Source organism: Pelodiscus sinensis, chromosome 2 (assembly GCF_052426305.1).
Source record: "Pelodiscus sinensis isolate ZL-2025 chromosome 2, ASM5242630v1, whole genome shotgun sequence".
NCBI lineage: Eukaryota > Metazoa > Chordata > Testudines > Trionychidae > Pelodiscus > Pelodiscus sinensis.
This window is the reverse complement of record NC_143053.1, coordinates 263,147,653-263,172,359: the sequence shown is the minus strand read 5'-3', so window position 1 is coordinate 263,172,359 and position 24,707 is coordinate 263,147,653. Positions and strand designations below refer to the sequence as shown.

The 24,707-nt window shown below is 54.4% G+C and overlaps 1 protein-coding gene across 1 annotated transcript; it reads left to right on the top strand.

Annotated features, from left to right (window-relative positions):
* The first annotated feature begins 5,016 nt into the window (after positions 1 to 5,016).
* On the top strand, positions 5,017 to 21,290 carry LOC149525503 (uncharacterized). The gene is made up of 3 exons (XM_089775956.1): positions 5,017 to 5,066; positions 12,741 to 12,809; positions 15,810 to 21,290. The coding sequence occupies exons 2-3, from the start codon at positions 12,794 to 12,796 to the stop codon at positions 18,191 to 18,193; spliced, it is 2,400 nt and encodes a 799-aa protein (XP_089632082.1). The 5' UTR covers positions 5,017 to 5,066; positions 12,741 to 12,793; the 3' UTR covers positions 18,194 to 21,290.
* The last annotated feature ends 3,417 nt before the right edge of the window (positions 21,291 to 24,707 follow it).

Genomic DNA, 24,707 nt, shown 5'->3' with positions numbered 1-24,707 from the left:
ACCCCACGGCGACGCGGCTTCCCCTGTGGGTGCCCAGGGCAGGTCACCCCGCCCCTGGCAGGGCCCGGCCAGGCCTGGCTTTGCCCCTGGCAGCATCCAGACAGCTTGTCGTGCCCAGGCCCCGCAGGACGGGACCGGCTGGGTCTGGCCCCGGCGAGCGATGGGCTGCTCCTGTCTCCGTCTGCGGGGAGCGAGACCTGGAGGGGCAGGGCCCAGCCCCCCTGTGAAACGCGTCCCCGTGTCCCCGAGCAGGGTCCTCGTGACTGGCTTCCTCCTGCCTCGCACCCCTGTCAAAGGGCTTCCTGTCCGTTCCTCCCCTTCCCCTAGCACCACTGGTCGTCCTCCCCTCACTCCTCACCTGGGAACCATTTCACCATTCCAAGCAGCCCAGCCACTGAACCCGACAGACCTTCCCTGGGGCCTCATTCCCACCTTGCTCCCACCCTCCCTCTGGCAGGAATTGTTCCTATGCAGCCTGGTGCCGGGGGAGGAGGTGTCCCTGGCTGAGCCTGTTTCTGTATTTCCATGATTTACAAGAAAGAGAAAGTGGAATTGTTCCAGTGGAATTGTTCCTGTGCAGCCTGTTTGCTGCAGCTGCCAGGTACCAGGGGAAGGGGCGTCGCTGGCTGATCCTGTTTCTGTATTTCTGTGATTTCCGAGAAACAGAAACTGATTCTTCCCCTGCAATCACTGTGCCCCTCCCCTGGCCCCATCCCCACGCCGGGCGGCCGGGGGCCTGCTCTGCCCCCCAGAGTTAGGTCAACGCAGCCACCTTGATAGTCGACCTGGCTGTGCGCGTGGCTGCCGTCAGTGGGTGTCACAGCGAGGGATGGCGAACGGGGAATGTTTCCCTAATCGACGTGGCAACGGGTTCTCTGTCGACTGTTCAATTGGTCAACAAGGGGCAGTTGTGGCGCTCGGTCTGGCTCGCGCCGATTCACAGCATGACTGCCCCAGCTCCCGCTCCGCATTCCCCAGCCCAGGGGAGCCGAGGCACCAGCTCGGCCCTGCCCCGCACGTCTCTTTGTTCTGAAAATGACAACTCGGGTCTGGTGAGCACAGAGACGCGCGGGGCCAGCCCCAGCTGCCGTCTCCCTCGGCGCCTGGACCTAATCCTGGGCTGGTCAGTGCAGAGTGGCGGCGGGCGGGGGGGGGGGGGGGGGGTGTTGTTAGCGAGGGGGGGCGTTATGTTGCTGAACGAAGAGACACGCGGAGCAGGGACTGACTGAGGTGTTCGTGCGGCTCCCCTGGGCTTTGCCGTGCAGAGCAGCAGCGGGGGAGGGCAGCGACCAGTCAATGTTGCTAATCGAGATGCTCCTGCTCACCGACTTGTCGACTAGGCGCCGACATCCCTCGTCTCACCGAGTCAGGCCCTCGTCACGGCCTCACCCGCACCCGGGGCAGCGCCGAGCCAGGGCCAGGGGCCAGGGGCCGAGGTCGAGGCAATGTGAGCGTAGAGGGTGCGGTGCCTGTATCCGCCCTACCAGTGCCCTCCCCGCCCCGCCCATCCCACTGACTTCCCTTCGCACAGCCCAGAGATGCCCCTCCCTAAGCCCCCCCAGCCCTGGAGCGCTGCCAGGCAGCGTGGGCCCTGCCCGAGCCCAGGAGCCAGGGGCAACCTTCCCTCCGCTGGCCTGGCCTGCCCGGTGGCAGGCAGCTGCATGCAGCCCCGACGCCGGCATGTTGGGCAGGTGGGTGGGCAGCAGGGCCAGCAAACACCAGCTGCAGCCACCTGGGGTCCCAGCTCAGGGCTCCTGAGCCCCCCAAATGTGGGGCTGGTCATCCCCACCCCTGCCTGAGCTGGAGGCAAAAGCAGCCCCCTGCTCATGTCCCAGGCCCCCCACCCAGGGCAGGTGCAGGGACTCAGGCTCCCCACAGCTTCCCCTGCCCAGTCTCCAGTGGGGGGCAGAGATCAGAGCCACAGCCCAGCCATGGGAACAGCTCTGGGGAGCTGGAAGGGACTCTCCACCCCCGCGCTAGACCCCCCTCCAGTTCTTACCATGCCCAGGCCCAGTTCTGAGCTTCCGCCAGACCTGGCTGCTCTCCTTGCTGGCCTGGCTGGGGGGTCGGGTGTCGGGGGTGATGAGGGGGAGGGGCAGGGTCTGCCCTGGAGAAGAGAGGCCAGGCCAGACCCCCCACACTCAAAGGGTGGATCCTAGTCCCCTGCTGGCACGTTGGTCCAGGCCCGGCCGCACAGGAAGGAAGGAGCCGCAGCCCAGCATGGCTGGAAGCAGGAGGGAGCTGGGGGGAGCGTGGGAGGGGCCCCATGGGCCATCTGGGTGGCTCAGCCTTGCCCTGCCTTGGATCCCCACAGCCCACGCTACGAGCCCTCCGGCAGCTTCCCCCGCGGCCCCACCACACTCCCACCTCCCCGCAGGCCGGGCTGGCGTGAGCCAGGGCAGGTGCTAGTGACGGGAAAGGCCGTGACACCGGCACCGTGTCCCCCCTCACTGGCCGGCGCCAGGGCTGCTCTGGGGGGTCTGTACTTGGTCACTGTGGCCTTTGTGCCGCACTAATGAGAACTCACCTCCCAGGGGCCCTGGGGACCGGCCCCTGCACCACCCAGCCCTGGGAATCCTGCAAACACTTCCCCTGAGAGCCCAGCCAGGGCTCACCCAGCTGCTCGCCGTGCGGGGCCACGCCCCAGCTGACCTGCCGCCGGCATAGCTGAGTCATGGGCTCCTTTTGAGGGGATGGGGGCAGCATCCCTCCACCCCTACCCCCGAGTCCCCGCTGTAGCAGGATCCTGGCTCCAGCCAGCGGGGCGGGAGGAACACAGGCAGTTTTCTTCACCCCTCCCTGTTCCCTGTGAGCCGTGCGGCTGGTTCCTGAGCTCAGCGTTTCAAAGCTCACCGCTCCCGCAGGGAGCTCGGCTGTTAGTCAGGGCAGGCGTCTGGCTTGCTCGACCTGAGCGGTGAGCAGAGCCAGAACAGGGAAGCGGGGGGAGATATTTATAAGGGGGAATAAGGAGGAGTAATAGGCTGAGGGGTGTTGGAGGGGAGGGAGTTTAGAGAGTCCCCTCTGTGCCAGGGGAGAGGGGGGCCGAGACAGTGACCCCGCCCTCTCCAGCCTCCCAGGCTGGGAAGGGGAGGGAAGGGGCTGGAAGGGGGTGGGGAAAGGGTGCTGGTGGGGGGAAATGCAGGGGGGGTGAGGTATTAGTGCTGTGCCCTGTAGGCCAGTGTTTCTCAACCAGTGGTAGGAGTCCCCTCAGGGGCACTCGAGAGAAGTCCGGGGGGTACAACTGACATTTGGAGAAAACTGGGTTTTTTTATAAGTTTTACAGCGCTTCGTTATTTTCATACTCTTTACCCCCCCCAAAATTTCATCACCTGCTCAGCTACGATTCAGTTGTTTAAAGAGCTGTGTTCCAATGGTAGAAAACAATGGTATGTCTGAAAACTGTAGGCACCGGGGGTACTAGCAATTTTTTTGAAAAGGGTACTTTAAAAAAAAAGGTTGAGAAAAATGGCTGTAGGGTGTTCGTGCCTGCAAGATTCAGAAGTAGGACTGAGCAGGTTGCACAGGGGTGGGTGTGTGGCTGCCGGCATTGGGGTGAGGCAGGGGCAGAGAGTTTGTGCTCTGTGTCCTAGGCTGAAGTGGAGAGTTTGTGCCATGTCCTGTAACTCCCAGCTAGGCTGCTAGTGCCCGCAAGTCTGAGAAGCAGGATTTATCCCAGCCCCTGGCTGGACTCGGGGAAGAAAGGGGATGGGAGGTGTTGGCATCTGTGCTGTGCGGTGGAGGCAGGGGCAGTTTGTTTGGGGTGTCCAGAGGGCAGTCCTCTCTGGCTGGGTTGGAGGGGCAGGGGATGAGAAAGGCTGCATGTGTGTGTGTGTGTGTGTGTGTGTGTGTGTGCGCATAGGGCTCAGCAGGGACTGAGCTGGGAGCAGCCAAAGGCGCATGCAGAGAGGAGGCTGCTGGACAGTGACCCTGGTCCTTGGTGTTTACAGAACAGAGCCTGTTCTGGGGGGTTTGTCTGGCGCACACTCACACACACACACACACAGACACACAACGCAGAGCACACAAGCAGCCTCAGGCCCCGCCTCCCACAGCTGTGTAAGAACTCACAAGGCTCCCCCCGTGCTGCACACCCTCGCACTGGGCTAGTGAGGAGGAGGGGGAACAGTTGCCCTTTGCTGTTCGTGTGATGTGTGTCCAGGGCTCTGGGCCACAAGAGGGGTGTGGGCCATTCTTGGCCCCCCCACAGGTCTGGACCTCCGTCACTGCAAATCCCCCCTCTGGGGTCGGGGTCTGTCGCACCAGAGTCCTGGTTCCCGTCCCTGCAACGGGCCCTTTCCCGGGGTGAATGAACTTGGCTGAATTACTGCGGAGCAGCGGCTCAGGCTGGGACTCACGAGCTGTTTGACAGAGAATTCTGTCAAATAGGTCAATGGAGGGATGATAGGAATTACTAGAGAACTTTCTGGGTGTCTGGCTGGTGAGTCTTGCCCACATGCTCAGGGTTTAGCTGATCGCCATATTTGGGGTCAGGAAGGAATTTTCCTCCAGGGTAGATTGGCAGAGGCCCTGGAGGTTTTTCGCCTTCCTCTGTAGCATGGGGTACAGATCACAGTTGGAGGATTCTCTGCATCTTGGGGTCTTCAAAGTATTTGAAGCCTTCAATATCTGAGATCTAGGTGAGAGGATTATTCTGGGAGGGGTGGGTGAGATTCTGTGGCCTGCACTGTGCAGGGGGTCAGATTAGATGATCAGAATGGTCCCTTCTGACCTTAAAGTCTATGAATTCTCTACGTGCTCCACTTGCCTGTGCTTCCGCCCCTCGCCCCACACAAACTACCCCCCGGGGGATCACCCTGAAAGCACCGAGTTTTTCTGCTTGGCAGTAAACATCCCCTACCTGTTTCACTTTCCACCAGCGACAGAACAGCAGCCTCCTTATCAACTGGACTCAGCCCTGTCCAAGCACTGCCTGTCAGTTTCACTTTCCAGCTGTTACACAACAGCAGCGTCCCTATAAATTGGACTCAGCCCTGCCCCAGCCCCAGTAGCCTGGCTGGACACAGAGCAGTGGACGGAGTCCCAGAGGCTGTTGGAGGAGCACAGAGGTACCGTTGGCTGATTGTCCTCAATGTGTCTGCCTATAGAATGTGATGCCGAAGATCTGTCCCTGAAAATGCTCCTGGCTGTGACAGATCTCACCTCTCCCTCTCTCTGCCTTTCTCTCTGCCTGTCTCTCTCCATCTCTGCCTCCTTCAGTGTGAGTGACGTCTGCACAGGATCAGGCTGACACTAACTCATGAGAGGTTTGATTGAACATGGTTCAATCTAGTCTGGAATTGAGTCTGGAAGCTCATCAAGACATTTAGGCTGCGTCTACACTGGCATGATTTTCCGCAAATGCTTTTAATGGAAAAGTTTTTCCGTTAAAAGCATTTTCGGAAAAGTGCATCTAGATTGGCACAGACACTTTTCCACAAATGCACTTTTTGCGGAAAAGCGTCTGTGGCCAATCTACATGCGCTTTTTGACAAAAAAGCCCCAATCGCCATTTTCATGATCGGGGCTTTTTTGTGCAAAACAAATCTGAGCTGTCTACATCGGCCCTTTTGTGCAAAAGCTTTCCGCAAAAGGACTTTTGCCCCAACGGGAGCAGCGTAGTATTTCCGCAAGAAGCACTGATTTCACACAGTAGGAAGTCAGTGTTCTTGTGGAAATTCAAGTGGCCAGTGCAGACAGCTGGCAGGTTTTTCTGCAAAAGCAGCAGGTTTTGCAGAAAAACTTGCCAGTCTCGACACAGCCTTAGTGTCTTCAGCATCACGTTGCGGAGGACGCCCCTTCCCAAGAGATGCTGTCAGCAGGAATTCAGGGTGGTCAGGGGTATCGGGCTGTTAGTTCCCTCCCTGCTGATGATGGCTGGTCAGACTGTTCCGTGCCAAGTGAATTAGGAACTTGTGATGTTTATGTGGGTGTCTCACTCCCGACTTCTGCAAGTGTCTTTGTTGTTTGCAAACTGCTCCAAATCCCCAGCATGAAACACTTTCTGGCAGGGGTGTGTTTGTGTCTCTTCCCCGTGAGCGTTTCTCCTTCCAGTGTGTTCCAAGTGAGGCGCGTGTGAGCGAACACCCAGTGAGTGGTGTGAGCTCTGAATGAATAACCCAGAGTTGCCTGAATACGTGTAGTGGGGAGGGAGCTTCCTGACCCCTCAGCAGCTGAATTTGGGCTTCTCCTCACCAAAGCCACGAGGAGCCCCAGAGCTGGTGATCCTGGAGCCCACCCACTGAGCCGTGGGGACCGGGAATCGGGGCAGGCCGGCTGGGGAGATCCCAGTGTTGCTGAATTGCTAGGAGGAGCTGAAGGCCCCCTGCTGTCGCACTGGTGTTATTTGTAAAGACACGATTCATAAGCCAGAAATAGCTGAAAGCGTAAACACCGGAGCCTGACAGATGGAGAGTCCCGGGGGCGGGGAGAACCGGGGCTACTGGGAGCCAAAGGAGCACTCAGCCCGGCTCACAGGACTTCCCATCGCCTCCCACTGGCTCAGACACACTTGGTTTCAGAGAGATGTCTGAGGGCACAGGTGGCGGGTGAAGCTCCCGACCCACCTCGTCTGCCTCCACCTCCTCTCTATCCCAGGCTCCGAAAGGGTATGTCTACACCACAGCACTAATTTGAACTAACTTAATTGGAATTAGTTAATTCGACCTAAGCTAATTCGAACTAGCGCATCTAGATCTAAAAACTAATTCGAATTAGCGTTTTGCTAGTTCAAACTAGCATGTCCACATTGAGTGGACCCTGAACCGAGGTTAAGGATGGCCGGAACCAGTGCCGGCAGGGCATCAGGTTAGGACTTAGAGCGTGGAGATGCTGTCTAGGCTAGCCGAGGGCTGCGCTTAAAGGGGCCCGACCCCCCACCCCGGACAGACAGTTCTCAGGGTTCCCCGCTTGCTTGTCTACCTCGATGAGGGACAGCAAAGCAGTCCTGGCTTGGAGTGCCCTGAGTGCCCACACTCGGCACATCACAGCACTCGGCCATCAGCCCGGCTGCACTTGTCACAGGCTGCCATCGGGGGGGGTCAATCGGGGGGCTGTCAGGATCCAGGAGGCCGTGCAGGAGAGCTTCCACCCCAAGGAGCCCGCAGAGCCATCCCAGTTCTCCCCACTGGGGGCTCGTGCCCCATTCCTCCCTCACCTCCTTCCACTTACCCCTCCCTAGCCCCCCTTCCTGATGTACAAAATAAAGGACACGTGTTCAAAAATAGAAACTCTCTTTATTTAACAAAACTGGGGGGGGATGACGGCGCGTTGGGGGTCCCCCGTCTCCTGCACCCCGAAATGGCACAAACAGACTGCACCAGCCGGTGGAATAGAGGAAGTTTATTGCCTCTCCAGGATACAGCACAGCACAGATGTAATGTGGTCACAGAGCTGGGCTAGGATGCCTCAGGCCCCCTTGAGATGGGGGGAGACTGGGCCCCTAAACTCCAGCCCCTTTCCCTAGGCTGTCTCCTCCATGCTCCCAGCCAGCAACTAACTAACCCCCTTCCAGCCCTGCCCCCCAGCCAGGGCAGCATCCCCCTTCCTTTGTTCCTCTCCATGGGGGGTGTCTGGTTCAACAGGTTTGGCATCACCTTTGCATAGTGAGGTTTTCCCTGCTGGGTCTTGCTCCAGACAGCAGAGGTCACCACAGCCCAGCAAGTACCCCCACTACGTCACAGGGGGATTAACCTTTGGGGAGACTGGGAAAAGGAGGTGGGAGAGGGGAAGAGAGAGGGTGGGAGAGGGGAGGGAGAAACCTGGGAGGAGGGAGCTGGAAGGGGGAAGCCAGGGGAAGAAGGAGGAGGGGAAGTATCAAACTATGGTATGTCATATCTTCAGTACTGTGTACAGATGTGGTCTCCTCACCTCAAAAAAGATATTTTGGCCTTGGAAAGGGTTCAGAAAAGGGCAACTACAATGATGAGGGGTTTGGAACGGGTCCCATATGAAGAGAGGCTAAAAAGACTGGGACTTTTCAGCTTAGAAAAGAGGAGACTGAGGGGGGATAGGATAGAGATCTATAAAGTCATGAGTGGTGAGGAGAGGGTGAATAAAAAAAAGTTCTTCATTAGTTCCCATAATATAAGGACTAGAGGACACCAAATGAAATGAATGGGTAGCAGGCTTCAAACTAATAAAAGGAAGTTCTTCTTCACACAGTGCATAGTCAACCTGTGGAACTCCTTGCCACAGGAGGCTGTGAAGGGTAGAACTATAATAGAGTTTAAAGAGAAGTTAGATAAATTCATGGAGGTTGGGCCTCTGTTTATGGAAGGCAGGAGATGGATGGCACGAGACAAATCGCTTGATCATTGTCCTCGGTCCATCCCCTCCGGGGCACCTGGTGCTGGCCACTGTCGGCAGACAAGCTACCGGGCTAGATGGACCTTTGGTCTGACCCAGTACGGCCGTTCTTATCTTCTTATGTTCTAAGCTCAAGGCTCAGGGTCGGGGGTCTCACCAACTTGATTTTCCTGCAAACCTGCTCCTGGGTTCGCATGTGGCCTCTGGTGGCCAGGCTGGCAGCCATGCGGCTGTAGACGGCCGCGTTCCTGTGCCTAGTGCGGACATCGTGGATATTGGAGGCCTCCCGCCAAACCTCAATGAGGTCCACGATCTCCGCACTAGACTAGGCAGGCGCCCGCCTCTTGCAGCCCTGGGCAGGCTCCTGGGAGCCGTCAGTCTGATCCTGGGAAGAGGCGGAGGGCTGGGTGGCAGCGGGTGTCTGGCTCGTGCCGTGCCAGGTATAGGGTCTGCTGGCTGGGTGCTGGCAGGCTTGCAACTGGCACAAGCACCGTAGCCAGACTGTGCCCCTTTAAGGGCTCTGGGGCCGGGAGGGGGGCAGAAGAGGTTCCCTGGTTTGGCCCAAGTAGGAATAAGGGATCTTCTGGTAAAGGCTTTATTTTCCGAAAGATCCCGTCTAGACTGGCGCTTTTTTCCAGCAAAGCCCGAGCTGGAAAAAAGCGGCAGCCATGTTCATGCAAATGCCGCGGGGGATATTTAAATCCCCCGCGGCATTTGCAATTCCGAAGTGTCTCATTAGCATCCCTTTTCCGGAAAAGGGTGCCAATGTAGACACAGCCATAGTGTCTGTCCCTTTCAATAGCTGGAAAGAACTCCCCAGAGACAAAGGAGGGAAAACTCAAATTCATTTGTCCCAGTTTGAAATTCCTACCTACATTCCTATTGGCCATTCCACCTGGCTAGGTAAGGGATGTAGTTAACCTCTTAGGGTACGTCTAGACTACAGGCTTCTGTCAACAGAAGTTTTGTCGACAGATACTGTCGACAAAACTTCTGTCGACAAAGAGCGTCTAGACTACATTGAGTTCTGTCAACAAAGCAAGCTCCTTTGTCGACATGGTAGTGTGGACGCAAAGGACAGTTTACATGCAATAACACCTTCTGTTGACAGAAACTCTGTCGACAGAAGGCGTTATGCCTTGTAAAATGAGGTTTACCAGCGTCAACAAAACTGCTGAGTTCTGTCGACGTTATGTTGACAGAACTCAGTGGTAGTGTGGACGCAGGTATAGTTTTGTCGACAAAAGTCCACTTTTGTCGACAAAACCCTGTAGTCTAGATGCACCCTTAGTGCCCAGGCTGCTGGCTAATCCCCATGATCATGACACCTATAAAGCTTTAAACAAGCTGGGTCCGGGGTATCTGAAGGACATTCTTCTCCCATATGAACCTGCCCGGAGGTTGAGTTCAGCTGGGGAGGCTTTGCTTCGTGTTCCCCCATTTGTGGAGATAAGATTAACATCTACGCGGAACAGGGCATTCTTAGCTTTTGCTCCCAGGCTGTGGAATTCTCTTCCTCGGGATATTCGCATGGTGCCAAGGTTAGCGTTGTTTCAGCATCAGGCAACAGCCGCCCTTTTTACCCATGCTTTTATTAAAGTTTGAGTCTATACGTGTGTGTTCCTCTTCTCTATGGCTGTGTCTAGACTGGCCAGTTTTTCTGGAAAATCAGCTGCTTTTCCGGAAAAACTTGCCACCTGTCTACACTGGCCGCTTGAATTTCTGCAAAAGCACTGACTTCCTACTGTAAGAAATCAGTGCTTCTCGCGGAAATACTATGCTGCTCCCATTCGGGCAAAAGTCATTTTCCGCATCTTAAAGACTAACAAAGCAAGTAGATGGGATCATGAGCTTTCGAGGCACAGCCCAATTTTTCAGGTTATCAGGCACAGAGGGGCACTTCTAACACATACCAGTGGGTCACAACTGCACCAGCCTTTCTCTTTCCTGATGGCTTCTAAGCCAGTGCAACTTGCTGACACACCTGGCATAAGGAGGAACAAGAATGGGGCAGCTGGACAGGGATGGCCGGAGAAATCCACAGGGGAGGGTGAGGAGCAGCACATAGTGATGCCAGCAAGAATGATATATGTTAGGCAGCTGGGTGTGAGATCCCTGCTCACCCATGATCTCTGCTGGCAAGTATTGTTCCACTTTACCTTGGAGTTCCCTATCTGAACAGGTGATGCATTTGGGAGGGGGGCTGTGGGGTTGGGTGTCCTCCCAGATTTGCTGTTTGGCGTGTAGTAGGTATGCTCCATAACCCTGCCAAAGCCAGCTACCCTCACAGTTCCCCCCCACTCCCGAGCTAGTGATAGGCACAGGACATCTCTGCCAGTCTGTTCCCATCTGTTTCTTGTTTTGTACTTTCTTTGACAGCTCTGTGGGGCAGGGCCATCTTGTGGCTCTGTGTTTGTACAGCACCTAGCACAGCAGGGCCCTGATCCATAATTGGGTCCCCTGCGTGACACAATACAAATAATAATGGCCTTAAAGAGAAACTGCAGCTGCCCATAAACACTTTGACTTGTAGCTCCAGTACGATGCACTTGATGCAACATCCTCCTCACAAATGCACATGGGAGTGTGATGCACCGACCTCAGGCGGTCGGGAGGGCCTGATGTCTGTAATTAAAGAGCCGTGCTTGAGTCTGCTCTGTGAAGAGGTTAGATTGACATGAGTTATTTCTGCAGGTCAGACACCAAGAAAAGCATTTGGACATTGAACTACAGCTGTGTCGGAAGATACAACTGAGACACTGGCTCTGGGCCCCCTGGAGATGCCCTAGGACTGCTGCAGGGACTCCCTCGTCTCAGGTACTGCTCTTAGCCCCTGAACTGGGGATGTTCCTTGAACTGCTTTATATCAGGGAGTGAGCAGATTACACCCAGCCCCACAAATGCTTCTGGAAACAGCCCAGCACATCAGCACTGGGCTCATGGTGCAGGGGGTTTAGACGAGGCAGGAGGGGGCAGAATTGTTCTCCTCGGCCTCTGAGGACAGGACAAGAAGCAAGGGGCTTAAACTGCAGCAAGGGAAGTTGAGGTTGGACATTAGGGAAAAGTTCCGGCCTGTCCGGGTGGTGAAACATCCCTGGAGATATTGAAGAGCAGGTTGGACAGACACCTCTCAGGGATGCTCTAGACAGTATTTGGTCCTGCTGGGAGGGCAGGGGACTGGACCCAATGACCTCTCGAGGTCCCTTCCAGTTCTAATGTGCTATGATTCTATGATTCAATGTATGGGTGTTGGTGGACTGCTGACATTCACAAAAGTACTAATAAGATGTTTTATTTGCCATTTGAAATAAAATTCCCACTAACGGCACTCAGAGGCCTCTTCTGCCGGTCCCTTCTCAGAGGCATTGCCTCCGGTACCAGAGAGACTAAAATCCCTGCCATTGAACATGCCCAGCAATGAGCTGACCAGGCTTCTCAGCTACAGCTTCCCGTGGGCACGTCCCTCTGTGGCAGGGTCTGCACCTCTGTGTGTGGAGCCCATTGGAAATGGAGAGTTTACACGCAGGCTTTAGGAATTGCAGGGCTCAATTCGAACAGTTTCAACAGGGCCCTGGCTAGAAGCCAGGATTTTTTGTTAAGCAAAAAAAAAAAACGACACTGCACACAAAAAAAGAAGAAGACCAGCCCCTCTAAATCTCCAGCTCCCGCTGCCCCCACCAGATGCAGCAGGAGAAGAACGTCCCAAGCAGCCTCTGTCCGAGAATTTGACATGTCCGGTATTCTTTAGGGCATGGGGCCCTCTTAGGTGTGGGGCCTGATTCAGGGGAATCGGGTGAATTGGCCTACAGCCAGCCCCGTTTACATGGTACATGTAGCATGTGCCCGAGTAAGACTGTGCCATCCTTGTGGCGCAAGCTGGTTTGGTGAACTGATTACAGGCCTGGCAGCCAGGACCCCGTCCTATAGAATTTTAAAACATACTTAGCATGAAAGAAACATTATTAAGATAGGCCCCAGCCAGCCCTTGCAATTGTAACTGGGCTGCTCTTAGAGGTTATTTGATTGATCCAAAGACCCACTGAAAATCAATGTCAGAGCAGTGATGTGACTGGAGGGGAGATGATGCAGTGAGCCAGAGACCAAGAGAGCTGCACAGGCAGAGACAGGTGGAGCCAGGAGGAGGAGAGGAGACTGAGACACGATCCAGAAGGGGAAAGGAAAGGAACCAGGAGCTACCGGGGTCTAGGGACATGGTCACAGCCAGGGACAGGCTGCAGACAGGGCCCAAGACAGGGACCAGGGCCGAACGGTTCAGCCCTGATGGGGGACAAAGGAGGAAGGGCCCCAGGTCTCTGGTGTCCTGAGTGTCTGAACAACCACGAGGCATTTTGTGTCACTTTACACATCTAAGAATCTAGCCCCAACCGCAAACAGATCCAAAGCCCACTCTGGAGCCTGTCTCTCTTTCCCTCTAGTGGCTGGCTGGATTGGCGGAGGTGCTGAGCGCTCACAGCTGCAAGCGGAGACAATGGGAACTGCACTTTGTATGTATAAACTTCTGTAAAATGGCTAAAATCTCTGAAAAAACCCGGGCCCCAGGTGAGGTTGGCCACCCCAATGAGGGCAGGAATCACCGTATCTGATAACTTTTGTTCTTGCTTTCGCTGCCTCTCAAGGGTGCTGTGAAGAAAGTGCACGAATGCTGTTGACGCACTCCAGTGCTATGGTGGTGGGAAATACGTACTTGTTAACAATGAAAAACACTTTTATTATTAAAACAAGACTGTCGTTGTAGGCATAGGAAAGGCTTGGTGTTAAAAAGCCAGGAATTGAAACAAAGATCAGGAATTCTCCCTGGGATTAATTTTTGGTTACAGATGAGAAAAAAGAACAATTAACCAGCTCAGACATAATTTCCAGACCCCAAACAAGGAAAACAGTAAACCTGGCAGACTACCTACACTTTTTCCTACTCACACATTCTGATGAAGCCAGGGGATCTGTTTTGGGGAGTATAGTTCTTTTCTCTGTGCCTAGAGAAGACTCCTATTTCTTTCTAACAAAGGAGACTGTTCCCCGTGAGTATCAGAGGGGTAGCCATTTTAGTTTGGATCTGCCATACACTCTCAGAGGGTATGTCTACACTACAAAGTTAGTTCGAACTAACTTTCATAGGTGCTACACTAGCGCGCCGTTAGTTTGAACTTAATTCGAACTAGCGGAGCGCTTAGTTCGAACTAGGTAATCCTCATTCCACGAGGATTAAGCCTAGTTCAAACTTACTAGTTCGAATTAAGGGCTGTGTAGCCCCTTAATTCGAACTAGTGGGAGGCTAGCCCTCCCCAGGTTTCTCTGGTGGCCACTCTGGCCAACACCAGGGAAACTCGTCTGCCCCCCTCCCGGCCCCGGACCCCTTAAAGGGGCACGGGCTGGCTACGGTGCCCGTGCCAGGTGCAAGCCTGCCAGCACCCAGCCAGCAGACCCTGCACCTGGCACAGATCGAGCCACCCACCCGATGCCCCCCAGCCCTCCCCCTCTTCCCGGGACCAGGCTGGCGGCTCCCAGGAGCGTGCCCGGGACTGCAAGAGGCGGGCACCCGCCTGGGCTAATGCGGACATCGTAGACCTCGTCCACAACCTCCGCACTATGCACAGGAAAGTGGCCAGCTAGGGCAGGAGAGCTGCTAGCCTGGCCACCCAGGAGCAGGTGTGCATGAAAATCAAGGGGGTCCACTGAGACCCCCGACCCTGAGCCCTGAGCTTACAATGGCCGTCCTGGGTCAGACCAAAGGTCCATCTAGCCCAGTAGCCTGTCTGCCAACAGCGGCCAACCCTAGGGACCCTGGAGGGGATGGACCGAAGACAATGACCAAGCCATTTGTCTTGTGCCATCCCTCTCCAGCCTTCCACAAACCGTGGGCAGGGACACCACTCCTACCCCCTGGCTAATACCACTCCATGGACCCAACCTCCATGACTTGATCTCACTTCCCTTTAAACTCTGTTCTAGTTGTAGCCTTCACAGCCTCCTGCAGCAAGGAGTTCCACAGGTTGACTCTTTGCTTTGTGAAGAACAACTTTCTGTTACTAGTTTGAAGCCTGCAACCCATTCCTTCCCTTTGGTGTCCTCTAGTCCTTCTTTATGGGAACTAATGAAGAACTTTTCTGTATGCACCCTCTCCACCCAACTCCTGCTTTTAGAGACCTCTATCCTGTCCCCCCTCCATCTCCTCTTTTCTAAGCTGAAAAGTCCTAGTCTCTTTAGCCTCTCTTCATATGGGACCTGTTCCCAACCCCTGATCATTGTAGTTGCCCTCCCCTCTCCCAGCCTCTCTCTTCCCCTCTCCCACCTCCTTTTCCCAGTCTCCCCCAGTTTTGTTCAATAAAGACAGATTCCATTTTTGAACACAATTGTCTTTTATTTTGTACATCAAGAAAAGGGGCTAGGGAAGGGTAAGTGGAAGGAGGTGAGGGAGGAATGGGGTACGAGCCCCTGATGGGGAGGACTGGGCTGGCTCTGCGGGCTTTTGGGTGTGGAAGCTCTCCTGCAGCCCCCCAATTGCCCCCTCTCCCCAGATGGCAGCCTGCAGCAAGTGCAGCTGGGCTGATGGCCGAGTGGTGTGATGTGCCCAGTGTGGTTACTCCAGGCACTCCAAGCCAGGACTGGTTTGCAAGCAGGGCACCCCTGAGAACTGTGTGTCCGGGGTGGGGGTCGGGACCCTTTAAGCGCAGCCCTCGGCTAGCCTGAGACAGCAGCTCCACGCTCTAAGTCCTCCTCTGATGCCCTGCCGGCACTGCTTCCGGCCATCCTTAACCCCGGTTCAGGGTCCACTCTGTGTGGACATGCTAGTTCGAATTAGCAAAACGCTAATTCGAACTAGTTTTTTAGTCTAGATCCGTTAGTTCGAATTAGCTTAGTTCGAATTAACTAATTCGAACTAAGTTAGTTCGAATTAACGTTGTAGTGTAGACGTACCCAAAGAAACTGCGGAACCCCCTGATCAGCATCCCATACAGCAAACAGGAAAACATCAACAAAGAGCTCTCCAATCTGGAGACTTTCATAAAAAAACAACCTTCCCCACACTTCCACCTGGCTGAACTTTACTAAAATAAGACAGGAGATCTACATGACACACTTCACTTCTCTACAGAGGAGAAAGGACTGTAAGCTGTCTAAACTCCTGCCTGCCACATGGTACAGTACAACAGTGGTACCCTTACCTCACCCAGCAATACCCTCAATTTCTCCAACTACACACTCAGCCCAGCAGAAGAGTCTGTCCTATCTCGGGGACTCTCCTTTTGCCCAATCACTCCCCACTAACATGATTCAGTTCTGCGGTGATCTGGAAGCCTACTTTCACCATCTCCGACTCAAAGAACACTTCCAACACATCACTGAACAGCGCACTGACACACAGACACCCTCCCACCAACAGCACAAGAAAATTCCACATGGACTCATCACTTGCTGGATCATGGTCTATTTCTTTATATTAGACCATTACATGAATATTAATCTATTTTTATTCTCATACATAGACAGAAAGTATTGCGAGTTGAAAAACTATTTTCTGGGACAATCCAACACTCTCCTGATTGGTGGAGTCCGACATGACTGTGTGGAGCTCATGCTGAAACCGGCAGCCTATGGCAGGGCTGAGATATGCGGCTACCGGGCAGAGTACAGACTTGTCGGGGAGGAGAACTGGACAGCTGTGAATGTCAGTAACACACAAGAGACACTCACAGTAACAGGGCTCCATCCAAACTCCCAGTACCAGTTCCGATACGCGGCCGTGAGCAAACCAGGGCTCAGCAAGAGCAGCGACGTGAGTGACACAGTGAAGACACTTCCAACCAGCCCCCCTGGGAAACCTGCAGCAGCAACTGTGGAATTATCGGCCATCGCCCTGACCTGGGAGAGTCCACGTGCCATTGGAGATGGAGTCAGGATAAGCGAGTACAAGGTGCAATACAGAGAGGAGGCTGGAGAAGCCAAGTGGCTGGAGCAAAGGACGGGAGAGAGAACCGAGTCCTGCACCATTGATGGACTGAGGCCTGGGATGCCCTACAGATTCCGAGTGTCGGCCGTGTGCGCGGACGGGGCTGAGAGTGATCCCAGTGAAGAGACGCTGATTTTAACACCCAAGAGGAAAGAATCAAAGAAGCAGCCACCTCACTCCCCTAAGGAAAGCCCTGTGCCAAGAGAAGAGCAACCCACAACATCACCCACAGAATCTCAGACAATAACGAAACATTTTGTGAAACAAGAGTCTCTGCTAGCACAAGGCCCCCCCGCAGTTTATACCCTTCCTTTAGAGAAGACAGGACTAGGTCCTACTGCATCTTACACAAAGTACAGGCTGGGGAGGGAGACCCTGAAGATCCCTAACAAAGTGATTATGGTGATGGGAGCAACCGGGTCGGGGAAAACGACTCTCATCAACGGGATGATCAACTACGTCCTGGGTGTGCAATGGAAGGATGAATTCAGGTTCAAGCTCATCCATGAAATAACAAACAGAAGCCAGGCTGAGAGCCAGACATCTGAGGTGACGGCCTATGAAGTGAATCACACAGAGGGCTTCCAAGTCCCCTACTCGCTGACTATAATAGACACGCCGGGATTTGGTGACACCAGAGGGATAGATCATGACAAAGAGATAATAAGGAAAGTCCGAGAGTTCTTCTCCACCCCAGGGGCCATTGATCACATCGACGCCGTCTGCTTTGTGGTTCAGGCCTCACTAGCTCGTCTGACCCACGCCCAGAAGTACGTGTTTGACTCGGTGCTCTCCATTTTCGGGAAGGACATAAAAGACAACATCCTAATCCTGGTCACCTTCGCCGATGGGCAGGCCCCCCCTGTGCTAGAGGCCATTAAAACAGCTGATGTCCCTTGTGCTAAGGATGCTCAGGGCAACCCTGTGTATTTCAAATTCAATAACTCCGTCCTCTTCACCTGTAATGCTGCAGCTGACGAGGGCAGTTGTAATTTTGATGAAATGTTCTGGAGAATGGGAGCCATGAGCATGCAGACATTTTTTGGGGCCTTACTGAAATTGGAAACCAGGAGTCTGACATTAACACAGGAGGTTCTCAGGGAGCGGAAGGAGCTGGAAGTGGCCGTGGAAGGGCTGCAGCCCCAAATCAAAGCTGGCCTAGTGAAGCTGGAAGAACTGCGGAAGACATGGGAAGCTCTGGAGCAGCATAAGGGTGAAATGGAGGCCAATAAAGACTTTGAGTATGAGGTGGAGAAAACAGTGCCGGAGAAAATAGACATATCTGGGACAGGGAACTACCTAACCAACTGCCAGCAGTGTCACTATACGTGTCACTATCCCTGTGCAATCGCTAATGATGATGAAAAGTGTGGGTGTGCAGCTATGGACAGCAGAGGATATTGCATGGTGTGCCCTGGGAAATGTTTCTGGAATGTTCATTTCAATCAAAAGTACAAGTTTGACTACAAAGTAGTGAAAGAGAAACAGACCTATTCACAACTGAAGGAGAAGTACGAGAAGGCGTCTGGGGAGGTGCTGTCCACACAGGGAGTGTTTGAGAAGTTGTCTAACGAATACGCTGCAGTGGAAGAGATATTAATGCAGCTTATTGAAAAATCATCTCGCAGCCTCCAACGTCTGCAGGAAATCGCTCTGAAACCCAACCCGCTGTCCACTCCGGAATACATTGACCTGCTGATCATGTCGGAGCAACAGGAACTGAAGCCTGGGTACCAGGAAAGAATAAAATCACTGAAGGACGTGAGGGAAGTGGCAGAGATAGTAAGGAAGATTGCCAATAGGGAGCCCCTGCTGGTGGTAGAACAGAGTCTGTACAAAAAGATGGAAGAAAAAAAGGCTGCATTCAAAAACTATGTGAAAGGAAAAGTAGAGTTCATTAAAAGCTGGCTTTACGCATAACTGGCTGCAGCTCCCCATGCAAAAGAAGCAGCCAGTTAAACAAAGCCTGCAGCTTAGCTCTGATTCAGGACTGGCCTCCTCTGCTCTGTGTAACATTTTCCTGTAAGATCCAGTGAACCGGAGTCTCTTTGCCTGGCTCCCTATGACTGCACTGATTTCCATTTATTGCAGTGAAACTGGCAGCAGGACCTGGCTCACAACATGAATGTGACATCGTAGGTGGAAGCGGCATCAGTACCTGATGTTCACAGGGCCGTCATGTGCCCTCTCTACTATTGCCCTGGTTGGGACTGCACCAGCGTAAGCCCAAGAACAAGCAGGGCCAACGCTTGGCTTTGCTATTTCTTTCTTCACTGAGCTCTCTCAGCACAGGTGGCGTGTGAGCCATTGGCAAGATGCCAGGACACAAGTCATGAGCCGGAAGAAACGTCCCCCTGACCCCGGCTCTTCTCCCACTGCCACAAACCAGAGTGGCTCAGCTGAGATACAGGGGGTGGCGCCTCCGTAAAACATTGCCTGGGCCAGCCCGTCTCAGTGCATCCAGCAAAGCCTTAAGCCAGGGGTGGGGAATCTCAGGCCTGGGAGCTGGATGTGGCCCCTGTCTTGCCTGGATCTGGCCCCTGAGGCTCAGCCCCCTCCCCTCCCAGCATTGGAGAGCCTCCATTGGCGCTCCAGCCCCTCTGCTGCCCTGCCACGTGACAGGAGCCCACACCAGCTGCTACACTGGCACCTCAGGCTCCGGGATGCGAGGGGAGTGTGGAGAGGGTCTGTCTCGGGGGTCACGTCCATGACGGGTTTGTTTGTTTTGTTTTATGTTCTCACTTGTGTGCAGCCCCCCGTTTGGAAGCTGTGGAGACAAATCTGCTGTTAACAAGCAAAAGTCACCCAAAGACAAAACTAGACAGACCAGTTTTTTTGCCTCCCACTGTCCACATTTCATGGCCACATGGCCAGCTCCCTGTTGACAGAGCAAAGCATTGTGGGGAAGCATCCCACAATGCAGTGCGGTGGGAAGGCAGAGCTGACCCCTGCACTTCTTGGGATTCCCTTGTAGTTCTGGGAGCTCCCCATGCTGAGGAATGTCAAAACAACCCAGCCGTCTCCCCAGCCCTCCCCCTGCAGCATCCGCCTGCCTGCCACTGGGGAAAAAACAAAGGGCAAATCATTGGAGCCCTCCTGTTCTGCCCTGAGTGAGGGAGCAGTTCACTCAGCTGCCAGATACTTCCCAGAGCTATGAAAGGGGAGGGGTGCCTGCCTGCAGGGCAGCAGAGATCACAGAACACTGAGCAGAGCCAGCAGGGCAGGCACTGTGGGAAATTCGCAGACCCCAGTTCTCTTGGCAAAACAAACAGCAGAGTCCGCACTGGCTCTTTGTTGACAATAAAGGGAAGGGAAAAGACAAAAGTCTCTTGTGGGATGGATGCTCATTGTCACCGAAGTGGGGTGTTCTCCCTGATAAAAGTCACATTGTAATGTAAACGCTCTCATTGTTTTTCGATAAAAGTCAGTTGTTGGTGACAAAATGTGCCAGTGTAGATGAGGCCTAAGACACTGTCAGGGAAGTGGTCCCTCTACCCACATGTAAAGCTCTCCACAGCTACAGGGGGTCAGGGAGCTGGCCAGCATGGAAATGTACTTATCCCTTTACATTTCCAAAGCTTTATCCATTGTCCTTTCTGTGCCTGGGTCTTCAGTGAAAGGTTCCATTGTGAATGGCGATTGTTTTGGAGTTATCAGGGGAAACTTGACGTGACGCCCCAGACCTCATGGCACTGTTTATTGGTGAAACCTTTGTTCCCTTTGGCATTCGGAGCGTATCCCTTGTCTGCCTGGACACCCCCTTGTCACTGCTCTGGGGCAGGGAAATGGCAGTGCGTGCCGTCTGGCTGGTACCAGGCCCTGCCCCACTCCTTGGCTCTTTGGGGCCAGGCCAGTCTTGTGAGGGTGAGAGCCCTGCTCGGTGCAGTGTGAATCACCAGGCAGGAAGCTCCCTGCTGCCAGCCCAGCGCTGGGAAGAGCCTGGAGCGAGAGGCTACGCTGAGAAACAAGAACAGGGACAGAATTCAGAGTGTGGCTGCTCTTGGCAGCAGAGGGTGGAAAAGGAGGCACTGGCCCTTTAAGAGCAGGCGAGATAAGAGCCCCAATATGTTCCTTGCTCACGGACCAGGGGTCAGCTCCGCACCTCTGCTCTGGGGCATGAGAGCAGATGAACCTAGCTCTGAGCAGATGCTCCTAGACTGGGGGGAAAGGTGGGGGGAGGGGGAATGGGAGTGGCTGGAAGGCTGATTAAGGCTGTTAATGCTCTAGCTGTAATGAAGCTCTGACCTGGGACAGGTCTGGAACAGTCCGACCGCTACAGCCGTATCCGAGGGCTCCCGGCAGGTGGGAAGTGACCGGTCCCGCTGAAATCACACGGAGGACATTGTACTCATCCCTGCCTACCTGCTCAGGCGCGTTATTTGCTTTGCTGGGTGATCGGACCCGTCCCTGCTGGGAACGAGTTACCTGCATCTGTTCAGAACCGCGCTGTATGTAATCCATGTATAGCCAGACGAGCTTTACTCGGGGCTCTACGTGCTCTTGTATTCTGTGGTTTTATTCACTCATGGAGCCGTAGTTTATTGATCAATAAAACCAGATTTGCTGCCAATCAGGCATTTGTGTCTTTTCCAGACCTCGGTCTAACGCCAGCCCACCAGAACGGAGACCCCCCCGATCCCCATCCAGACCTCAATACACCCCTCCCCCACTCAGATCTGGAGTACTTGCAGGTTAATTATCACCATTTCTCAACCTCCGAAATCATTTCTTTGGAAGTTACGGAGCCATCAGGCCTGATGCTGGAATGAAACCCGGAGGCCTCTGTCCCAGCTGGTTACTGCTGCCTCTGCCACAGGTCCCCACCCCCTGGAGATCAGGGTCACATGCCTGGGCCTCAGAGAGACAAGGGAGGCCAGTAAAAGACATTAGTGGATACTGGACCTGCCCCCCTTGGCCTCTCCTACTGCACCCTAATATGCCATTAGCCTGTTTGGCTACAAGGGCACACTGGTGACTCGTATCCAGCTTCTCATCCACTGTAACCCCCAGGTCCTTTTCTGCAGAACTGCTGCTTAGCCGGTCGGTCCCCAGCCTGTATCAATGCTTGGGATTCTTCCGTCCTGTGATGGTCTCAGGCCGTGGGGAGCCATGTTCTTTCCTGCAACCAGTCTCAGAGCCCCGGTGTGGGGTCCAGGCGGGGTGACAAGCGCACAGACAAGCAGTGTTACCTTCTCCTAACTCTCGGCCCAGGCCCAGGCCGGGTTGGGAAGGAGACAAACAGTGACAGTTTACAGAGCTAGGCCCTGGGATCAGGGTGGGATGAACAATTAAACATTGCAAAGCTCCAGTCTGGTCGCAGGCGGAGCCAGGGTGGGCCTCCTCATAAGCAGAGGGCTGACAATTGCAGGTGATTCGTCCCTTCAAGGGGAACCTGCCACCCAAGGGAAAGGTGGAACGAGGGACGCAGGCCCACCTGCTCCACTGCGTCCCAACCCAGGGCCCCAACAGCGGCAGTACCAGCTGCCACGGGATCAGCGCGGATCCTGGCCGCAACATCCCGGTCCAGTCCATGGGTTAGCAGGGATCTGGATCGCAACCCACAGCCCAGCTGACCTCCATGTCCCAGGCTGGCTCCCCCTGGGCTGCTCCCCGGCTCCCCCAGGGGTCCTACCTGGCTCCATGGCTGTCAGCAGGCTCTGCGGGAGGCGGAGGAGCTGGCAGGGTGTCCATAGGTTCTGGGGCTGGCTCAGGCAGAGGTCCAGGAGGTCCAGCCCATTTTTCCAGGCTTGGTCAGGGTCCCACGGTAGATCTCAGGCCTTAGGAGGGGTTTCTGCAGCCTCCTGGAACAGTCCCTGAGGCCTGGCCATGGTCCCAGAGACCCAACCCAGTCATCTCGCGGAGGGCAGCAAGGCGAGAGTAGTTAATGCCTCAATAGCTTTCATCACCATACAGTTTTGACAGGTGCCCTGCCTCTTTCCCTGCCCTTGTCCCGCCCCCAGCCCCTCCCCTGATTTCCCCTTCCCTCCCTCCACCCCGCCCCTACAACGCCCCTTCCCATGATGCCACCTAACCCCCCCATTGCCCCTCCACCATGAGGCTTTCAAGATGGCAGGACAGTGCTATGTTGGACACGCGCTTTCCAGGTTAGGGAAAACAGAGGCTGGCTTACCATCTAAATAGAAACAGGAGAAAAGGGGGAGATGCTAAAAATACAAGAAGGAAAGGGGAGGGAAAAAACAGAATAGGAGTGGCAGGCTGATCCGTCTAAAAAGAAAAGAAATAGCAGAGAGAGGGAAAAATGGAATAAGAGAGAAGCTGAAGAAAAAGCATCAGAGAAAGGAAATAGAAGAAAAGGGGAGAGAAAAAAGGGGTGGAAATGGAATAAGAGTGGCAGGCTTATCTGGCTAAAAAGAGCGAGAAGCAGAGCAAAGCTAGCACCAGAGAGAGAAAAGAAACAGGAGAAAAGGGGGAGATGCTAAAAATTCAAGAAGGAAAAGGGGGCGAGAGAGAAGCTGAAGAAAAAGCACCAGAGTGAGAAACTGGGGGGGGGGGGAGAGAAAAGGGGGGTAATGGAATAAGCGTGGCAAGGCTTATTTGGCTAAAAAGAGAGAAGCAGAGTGAAGCTAGCATCAGAGAGAGAAACTGGGGGGAGAGAAAATAGGGGAGAGGGAGAGAAACAGCAAAGCTAGCACCAGAAAAATAAAAGAAACAGGAGAAAAGGGAAGCTGAAGAAAAGGGGGAGATGCTGTCACGTTGCTGGATCTTGAGGGGAGCAGCCAGATCACTGATGCACCCATAGGTGGGGGTGTTGGCCCCAAAATTGGTATAGAAGGGGGCCATGTGAGGTATTGAATAGACGCTCACTGTCTGCTAATCCTATGGATGCTGTTTATGTGTTTGTATAATGTCTGTGTGTGCAGTTATAAGCATGTACTTGTATGGATACTGGATATTTCCCTGCTGGAGGGCAAAAGATGGGGAGAGGGGTGGAGAGTGACAGAGGCCCAAGGACATGAGCAGGATGAGTGTGAGAGGGGGCAGAGAAAAGAGAATAAAGGGAGGGGGAGTGTGTGTGTGTGTGGGGGGGGGGGAAAGATCCCTCTAATCTTTTCCATTCATGTGCAGAATAACTCTTTAGGTTCACCAAGGCGTGTGTGCATGTGCACCACCAGTAGAAACACAAACCTGAGCAGGGGGCACTCTGCTAATCAGCTTGGCAGCATCTGAATCTTTTCTGAGTGGCCGCACAAGCGCCCAACTTACAGGGAACACTGGTTGGGTATGTGGGGTGGATGGGGGTACAGGAGAAGCTGAAGGTTGCAGATGCATGAAGATGTGGGGGCACAGGAGAGTACAGGGACCAAATGGGATGTAGCCGTGTACGGAGGTGAATGGGGTACAAGGGTGTGGGGGTGAGTTGTCTGGGGATGGTGGCTCTGGGAGGTGGAGAGGATGGTGAGACAGAGCTGTAAGGGGCACAGGTGTCAGGAGCAGGACAAGACGGGCCAGGGGAGGGATGAAGTGAGGGGTTGGGGCAGGACGGGGTGGGGGTGTTAGCACAGAGAATTTAGAAGGTGAATGAGGTGTGTGACGTGAGGGGTCTGACTGATTTCTCTGTGCTGAAGGTCACAGCCTCCTTCCTCAGATCCAGGGTCTGTCCCCTGTGGTTTTCCCCAGTGCCCTGTAACCCCCTTCCCCTCCCCAGATAAAGGGGGGGCTGTGCATAAAGTGAACCAAGCTAAGGTGTGTGAGGGGATGAGACAAATTCAGGGGATTTGGGGTCGAGAGGTGACATCCCAGGGAGCCAAACAACAGAGAAAACAGGGACCCAGCGACTCATTCTGGGGGCTTGAGGCCCAGGCCCCGCGGGGCAAACCCCGGCCCTGCCAGGGCAGGGAGGGCAAGGAGACCCCCGTACAGAGATCTGCTCTAGTGCCCGATGGGGCTGCGGCTGGAAGCGGCTCGGGGCCGTCAGCCCGTGGGCCCCACAGCGGCTCTGGGGCGGACGCAGCGCCGGGCGCCACTCCCAGGCTGCTTGGCGGGAAACCTGAGGGGAGCGGAACTCTCAGCAAGGCGGGAAAATCCGGTTGGAACCGGTTCCCAACAGTCGCTGAACATCCCACAGGGGGAGGGCAAAGCCCAAGATGGAGCCCAGGGGTCAAAGGGACCCGACTCCATTTTGTTTTACAGAAAATCACTGGTTCAACATTAAGATCATTAACATGTAGTCATAAACATCCACCACAATTACAGATATTCCACATTAACTACTAACATCAGGCACTCCATGATTTTTCTTAAAAGCGGGATACATAATATTACAGGATCTCCTTCTGCTCCTTTGAACAGTCAGGTACAAGTGATAGCAAACAGCGTCAATCAACACAGAAGCAAATCCCAAGAAGAAATGCTGCCCCAGTGTACGCAGGGCCAGAGGCACGGGGTTCCTCCTGCAGCCGCTAGATGGTGACGC